Raw genomic sequence first — 7,794 nt, 5'->3', positions numbered from 1 at the left:
TGTTCACCCTTATTTCTGTGGTTGGGGAAAAGAAAGCTATGCAAGTACGAAAATTGATTATTATTTGTGCATTGGGAGCTTGGTCCCAAATGGCACAAGGGAGTGTAAAAAATCAAAGATAATTGTCATTTATATGTTGTTTTCGTAGGGTTGGATTTCAGCTATTTCTGCAAACCCCGAGTATCTCAGTGGGAAAGGACTCTCTTGAATGCGTGGTTTTCATGTTCCAAATACATACCCATTTACATTTTGATTTAGCAGTCTTTGTTGTAAATATGTAATTATAATCTAAAATGTGATTTTACAGAGAAGGGAGCTGGTTTTTTTCCTTCTGTACTTTCAGTAGTACAATCAGAAGCAGAACAACCTAAACTTCCAGAGCCAAGAAGGGGGCAAGGCTACCTTTTGACTGAGACACTGGCGTAACTTCCCAGTCCCTCCTTACCACTGCTTGTATGGATTCAGTTGCGTTCAGAAGAACCAACGTTTTACTCTTTATCTCCAAAGACATTTCTTAAGCTTTGGGAGTCTCAGTTACACTGAGGCTAAGGTGTAACAACCATTAAGAACTGGCCTGGATGCAGACCTAGAAGGCATGGTGTGATAATGCCATAGGGCACCGTGGGCTTAAATTACAGTCTCTCTCTCCCCATTCCTCTTCCTGTATGGGGAAACAGGACTGCGTCCTTCTTCCCAGTCATCCCTCTGTTCCTCCTTCACTTACTCACTGTTTCTACCATCAGGGTGAGGATGAGATTGGAGAGCCGGAGCAGCTCTGGAGTTCAGTTAATGAAGGAGTTTCCCACTAGGTGGTAGTGAAGAGAATCGTGTCACATGTACTGGTCAGTGCACATTTTAATTATTTTTATCGAGGGGAATCCCACAAGGATCTTACAAGCAGAATAGCCTAGCATAGCTCTGAGCTACACTGTCAGAACTGGATCTCTTGATTTTTTTTTTTGCCTTCCCTTTCTGCTCATTTCCATGCTATTTGTTCCTCCCAAAATGAAGCAGCATGGACAACTATACCTGTCAAGTCCTTTCCTGAAAGGTGAAGTGTGTACGTGAAGTTACTCTCATTCTCTTTCCACCTCCATTATAGCAAAATCAAGACATGGTTAGCTAAATGTCATCTAATGACATTTAAGCAATTTGGAGGTGAGGATTCTTTGTAGCCAGTACTTTAATCTGATTTTTCTCCACCACACTTGCCTCAGAGCTACCCTTCCAAACACAAAAAGAAAAAAAAAGAACACCTTATTTTTGCTTGCTGCTAGTTTTGAAATACCTTGACAGGTCTAAGTAATGCATCAGTTTACATCAAAGGTTCCAGACAGAACAGATATTTTGGAAGGACTTTGTAATGTCAGAGTAAACTGTCACTGAAATTCAGAGTAAAGCTCTCATGTAGGTCCAAAGACAGACCGTACAAAAGATATGCTGAGAAAATTATCTGGGGAATGCAAGCAGTGCTCCAATTTGCAGTAAGACCAGATGCTGGGTCTGCAAGGAAGAATAAATTTCTCTTGTGAATTCATCCCACCGCTATCCTGTAATGATAGAGCAAGCTTGTGAAATCATTTAGTAGTCTAGTCACAAAGGCTGAGATGCTGAAAAAAAATTATACTTTAATTGCTCATCAGCTATAAATCATTTGTGCCAAATTAATGTGCTGGAAATTTTGCAAGACTGAGAAATTTGAAGCTATTTCAATAAGGACACAAAGCAGGGATATTGTTTCATAGATACCAGTATCAGTTTTACATCCTACTCTCAGGGAAAAAAAAAAATTAAGAAAGGCTCTTTAGTACCAAGACAAGGCTGAAGCACTGAATTATCTTTCCCTGTATTGATTCAAAAGGATGGAGAGGTTCTTTTTCCCTCTTGCATTTACTCTGTCATAATCGGTGAAAAGGGTAGCAAACAGGCATGCTAGAGGCACTGGGACTGCACCACAGTGGAGTGAGGATTCCAAATTATTTGTCTGTTTTCTAATTATTACTGTAGGTTTTTCTGCTGTGCTGAGGGAGAATAAAGGCAGGGAACTTCTCCATCGTGCAAGTCCTACCCAGAGCCTGAGCATTTTTTTACCAGGGGATGTGCGTATGTGGGAACACCAGAATTACCACCAGAACCGCTTGACTGGGCTGTGTACCCTACAGCTCAACATTCTGAGCCTGACTCGCTCCTCTCTCCTTGCATCGCATCCACCAAAGCTTTCTGTACCGGCCGAGATGGACACAAGTACTGTGTACGGGGCGTAAGTTGGAGGGCAAAGAGCTATATGGTCAAATAGGGGAGAAGGTTTTTCAAGGTAGCCCAGCCTGAGCTGGATGAGAGGAAATGTTAGCATTACTCACCATCTAATCTTTCTAGTACACCCAGGTGCCGTGACTGACCCCAGCAGGGATCCCAGTAAGCTAGTCGGTCACGGTCCTTTGAATGTTTCCACCTCATAGTTGATAAATCTGATTCTCAAGCAGATTTTAGTAAGTGGGTAGAGTGCTGATTGTGTCAGGAGCTCTAGGGTCATTCCTGTCCCCAAGGCCCAAAGGCTGTGAAAAGCACAGAGGATTTGGATGCTGAGGTGTGACGACAACCCAAATCACTTGTTTCCAATGCATATACAGGCATACGGGGCGGGGGGAGAAGCCTTCAAAGTCCAGCACCGTCTTACTAAAAAGCGCTGTTTAAGCGCAGCACAAGAATCCCAGGCATTCCCTCCACCGAGACCAAGTCAGTCTGTGTTGCGTATGCAGTATCTCCCTTCTGCAGCGTCCCAAAACTTCAGGTGGCTGGAACATGTTGCAGTTTCCTCTTTATTGATGAAGGAACTAAGCTAGCAGATGAAGTGAGCCACCCAAGATCGCTGAGACAACTGGTAACGGAACTGAGAAGAAACGAGCCGTTCCTTATCTTCCATCCTGTGTCATGACTACACACCAGCCTAAGTTTTTTTTCCATTTAAGAGAATAAACTGGATGGACAAAATGGAAATTGTTTATTCAATCCACTAATAGAAATAAACTACAGCGGGCTCCAAATGCCATTTTAGAGGCATCTGGCATCTCCGTAGCTGCGACGAGAATGTCCCAATGTCTCATTAATTTTTTGAAGATTTTAGCAAAATTGTATTAAGGCACAGAATTTCTCCATACTTTTTTTTTTTTTTTTTTTTTTAAACAAATACCTCATTTTACCAGACCCGGCCATTGTTCTTCTCTTCGCACTGAACGCAGTTACATCACCTCCAAGCGTGTGTTAAAACCGTCTCTCCTCCCTCCCGCACCAAAAGGAACGGTGAACGAAGACTGCACAGCTGGACTGGAACAATCGCTCCGAACTCCGCGAAGCCCCCCTCGCACAAATCACTGCAAGCGAAGCGACAGGAGATACGGATTACTCCAGTTGAGCAAACCTAGGACGCTAGTTCTGCATTTGGCCGAAGCGTACCCGAGGGCTGTCGGCACCCAAAAAACGTGCGAGGAGACGGGACCAAGTATCGACGGCGGCCACTGCCTCTGCCTGGGACTTGCCCAGTTTTGAGATAGGGCTGGTGATAACGTGAAGCCTCTTGATTTTTATTTGCTCAGAGCATGTTGAAGGTTATTTGCCTGCCTCAAAAAAAAAAAAAAAAAAAAAAAAAGAAGTATCCTGAGCGCTCGATCCTCTTTATTTTACTTGCTTTGTTTAAAAGACACAGCGACCTCCAGAAACACACCGTGAGCGCTCGCAGTTGCGGTTTTCCTTACCTGAACTCCGCCTTTACCACCTAGCCCTCCATCGGAAGGAAAACCCACCGCGACCGCCACTCGAGGTCCTGGGAGGCGGCGGGAACCCGGCGGACCTGCCCGAACACCGGCAGCAGCAGCCGGTTTCCCACGCTCGGAAAACCGCGGCACTCTCCCGCTCCTTTAGGCCACAGCCCCGCTCGCTCTCCCCGGTCACCCCACCAGCCCGGGGAAGCCTGAACCCCCGGCCTTCTGCCCCCGGCTTGGCTCTTCCCGACCGGGACCTGCCCGCTTTTTCTGGCGGAGAAAACTCCCGGTTCTCCCGCCCCGCTGCCCTCCTCCCGGCACACCCGCGCAGCGAACCCGCCCGCCCGAGCCTGAGCGGCGGCGCCAAACGCGGCCGGGCCCGACAACCAGCAAACCACCGTAGCCTCCTCCTCCTCCTCCTTCGCCCATCGGCGCCTGCGCGCGGCCGGCGACGGCGGCGGCGCCGGCCCCGGCACGTGAGGGTGTTGTGGGCACGTGACGCCGCGCACCGCCCGGCGCCGGCCCCGCTCCCAGCGCCGGCCCCGCCCCCCCGGCGTGCGCGAGCGCGGGGACGCGGCGCGGCCTGGCCTGGGCCGCCCGGTGCCCGCCGCCTCCCCGCCCCGCCCCGCCCCCTCGCCTCCCCGCCCCGCCCCGCCCCTCGCCGCCGCCGCCGCCGCCTCGCCGGCCATGAGGCCCAGCCGCCGCCGGCGCCTCAGCGCGGCCCTGCGTTGCGGCTGCTGAGCCTCCGCGCTCCCCGCCACCACCATCGCCCTCCCCGCCATCCCCTCCCCGCCCGGGCGGGGACCCCCCCCCCCTCGGCTCCCCTCCCTCCTCACAGCCGCCGCCATGTTGGGCCGGGAGCCGCAGCGGGGCCGCCACTGAGCCCCGGAGCCTGCGAGGCGGAGGAGGAGGAGGAGGCGGCGGCGGCGGCGGAGGAGGAGGAGGAGGAGGAGGAGCCCGAGGCCTGGCCGCCCCGCACAGCCCAGCCGGCCGGCCGCCCAGCCGCAGCCATGGCGGAGCAGACCTACTCCTGGTGAGCCGCGGGGCTGAGGCCGGGCGCCGGCGCTGCGGGCCGCGGGCGTGGGGGGGGAAGCAGCCCCGGCGAGGGCCGGACCGGGCCGCAGGGGGTGTTCCGACCCGGCCTCCTGCCGGAGGAGCGGGTCCCCGCGGCGGGGATGGGGGTCGCGGTCCCGAGCGGGGGGTCGGGGTGTGTGTGTGTGTGTGTGTGTGTGTGTGAGGGGAGCCGGCGCCGCGCTTCGCCTCTCGCCGCGGGACCGGCGGCTGCGGTGGGGGCTGGGGCGTAAAGGGAGCTGGCGGCCGAGGGGCTGCGGCCTGAGGTTTAAGCGCGGCCGAGGAGGAGGAGGAGGGATTGGGGGGGGGGGGGGGGGGAGGAGGGACGTCGTGCGAGCCAGGGGATGGAGCGGGGGTGGGGGGGCGCTGCGAGGGTTCCCCGTCCCCGCTGACAGCCGGGGAGTGGGGGAGAGGGTCGCCGTGAGCGGTGTCGCGGCTGTCATCCTCCCCTCTGCCGGAGGTGGGCTGGGGTGAGTTGGATCCCTGCACGGCCGGAGGTGGTGGACGGCGATCCTCTGGGCCCGGAGCAGGGACGGTGCCTGCGCTCACCTTTGTGAGGCTGCAGGTAATCTCTCTGCCCGAAGGGAGATTTGTGTCGGTGTAGGCTGGCTGGTAAGTCAGTGGCATGTGTGTGTGTGTGTGTGTTTTCACCTAGTGACAATGGGCTTGTTCTGTGTACAGGAAATAGAATGAGGAGGAAGAGACCAGTTCCTGTGGGAAGACGTGAAGTGTAGCAAATGAGAGGGCATTTTTTTCTGTGTCCTGACACTGTCTCGGGCCTAGCTGGCAGCGGATCAGAGAGACGGGGTTCGGTTTCTTCGTGTAATTTTGTACCGTCGCGGATCGCAACCAAAATAACCTCAAATAATTTACCTGTGCACCAGCTCTGTTGACCTGACCGCTGCCGCAATTTAATCGTGATACGGTTATTGCGGTTTAAATCCGTTCCAGTGATATCAACCAGAGTTGTTTCTTACACTTTTTGAAAAAAGTTATGATACCCCCATTAAAAAAGGAGTTAAATCTCAGCTTTTGACCTTGGTGTGTGCTGAGTGTGGAGAAGGGATTGAATATGCAAGGAATATTCCTATTCTGAGTGGTTCTGGAAATCTTTCCCATTACTTTTTCAAAACTTGGAACCTAGCGGGGAATTCTGTTCTGCCACATGTTGAGACTTTGGCAGCCCCTTCTCCCATCTCCTGTCACTTCTCTGTCGAGAATCCAATATATGTATTGGTCGTTAGCTTTTTAGATGTTCTTATTTTGTTGCATGAGCTCAGTTCAGGTGGTGGTCTGCTCTGCTTTAAAACAACAGTAAAAACACGACTTCTTTGACTTGAAGGATTAACTACGTATTGTTACGGTAAATGCGCGTTGGTACAGATTTAGGTGGTTTATTGTAGTTCGATTAGATGTGCCTAGTGAACTAGTGTATTAGTGTGTTTTAACTGTAGAACGAAATTATAAATTAGTAAAATACTCCAGGATTTGTCGGCTTTCTTTAAAAAAAAAGAATGAAACAAAATGTCAACTGTGCATTATTTTGATCTTTAACTACCTTGCTTTTTGAATGAGTGTCTTTGCTGTCATAGTATTCTAAAGGGAAGGTTTTTAACAGAGGCTGGGAGGAGGATTAACTCTTCTTTAGGTTGCGTATTTTAGGGGAATGAAGTTGGGATTTAAGTTGTTCTGTACTGCTTGCTAGCTGGATCACAAGAATAGTAGTTCTTTCTTACAGTATTGAGGTTGTAACAGAACAAGGATGTGAGGCTTACGTCTCAAAATACTGGAATTTTGTGTCTATATTCACTAACGCGTCCTCATGTTTTTGAGGTTTCTGTCACTTCGCATTTTGTCCTGTGATCAGCATTTTCTGGGAGCTATGGAAAGAGCAAAAATCCAGTTTCAGACTAAGGAGTCCTGTTCTATAACTTGTGTGCTCTTCTCTGTGGATGCATGTTTAATTACTTCTAGCAACAATCTTGTGTTTGTTTATTTTTAATTGTGGTAATGCAACTCAGCATAGAATTGGCTAGTGCTTCAGTACTTTTAGGAAAAATGCGCATGTTGTCAGCTGAGGAGACTGGGACTTATGTACAGAAGAGTTGTACAGAATTGTGTCCAGCAATTAGGGCAGTTGTACAGTTCTGAAGTTGGCAGATCGCATCCTGTCCGTTTGCCGGACGCGGTCCTTTTTCTGCGATGCAACGGCTGCTTTCTCAGAACGAGTGCTTTCTGTGTTCCTCGGTGTAGTGTCTAGCTGCTGTGCAGATACCGTATTTCACATCTGAAAAGACATAATTTGACATTAACAAAAATCCTTTCACGTACCTATCTTTGTATAAATGTAAATTGGTTCCTGGCTGCAGTAGTGTTTCCCTTTTGTCCAGGAGCATAAGGCTTGATAAGTGCATAACTTATCAACATGTGTCATAGAATCACTGTAGCTTCCTAAGATATGATAAAGGTTTATTTTGCGTTTCACTTATTTTTAAAAATTGTCTCAGATGTGTTAGAAATACCTTGAAAAAATGTCCTTGCAAGCTATGATTACCGGACATTAGCATTGTCAAACACTTAGGCAGAAATAGGGCTTCTTTCGGTGACTGGCGTCTCTGTTAATGATGTTGTTTCGAAGAGATGAGAGCTAATTCTCATTTTGCTATATTTGTTGTTCTGTAAACATAAATCTGAGATTTTAAGGTGGGTTTATATTTTTCTTTTGATTACCAAATGAAATTGATTGCAACTACTTTCTTTTATTAAGATACTTTAAGAAGGAAGTACTTGCGCTTTTTCTGCATCCCTTTCATAATTTTAAATACGTAAGTTGCCTTTTGTCACTATTCTTATTTCTTGTAACAGCCTCTTCTCTTTTTTTTTTTTTTCCCTTCAGTAGTTCCCACACCTATGTCCATCTGTACTTTTACTTAGCTCTTTTTAAATGTCTTAAATAGTCTTGCTG

The 7,794-nt window shown here is 49.3% G+C and overlaps 1 protein-coding gene across 4 annotated transcripts in view; it reads left to right on the top strand.

Moving 5' to 3' along the window:
- Positions 1 to 4,410: 4,410 nt before the first annotated feature.
- SPPL3 (signal peptide peptidase like 3) overlaps positions 4,411 to 7,794 on the top strand; it is a 62,116-nt gene continuing 58,732 nt past the window's right edge. For 3 of the 4 annotated variants that reach the window (XM_049804928.1, XM_049804930.1, XM_049804927.1), the window contains exon 1: positions 4,411 to 4,791. In XM_049804928.1, the coding sequence (XP_049660885.1) occupies positions 4,769 to 4,791 (23 nt within the window). In that variant the 5' untranslated portion in view covers positions 4,411 to 4,768. Of the gene's footprint in view, positions 4,792 to 5,210; positions 5,442 to 7,794 lie in introns of those variants that run through there. The other variant, XM_049804929.1, reaches the window with a different exon arrangement.

This window comes from Accipiter gentilis, chromosome 7, assembly GCF_929443795.1.
Source record: "Accipiter gentilis chromosome 7, bAccGen1.1, whole genome shotgun sequence".
In the NCBI taxonomy this organism is placed as follows: domain Eukaryota; kingdom Metazoa; phylum Chordata; class Aves; order Accipitriformes; family Accipitridae; genus Astur; species Astur gentilis.
This window is presented reverse-complemented; position numbering and strand designations above follow the sequence as displayed.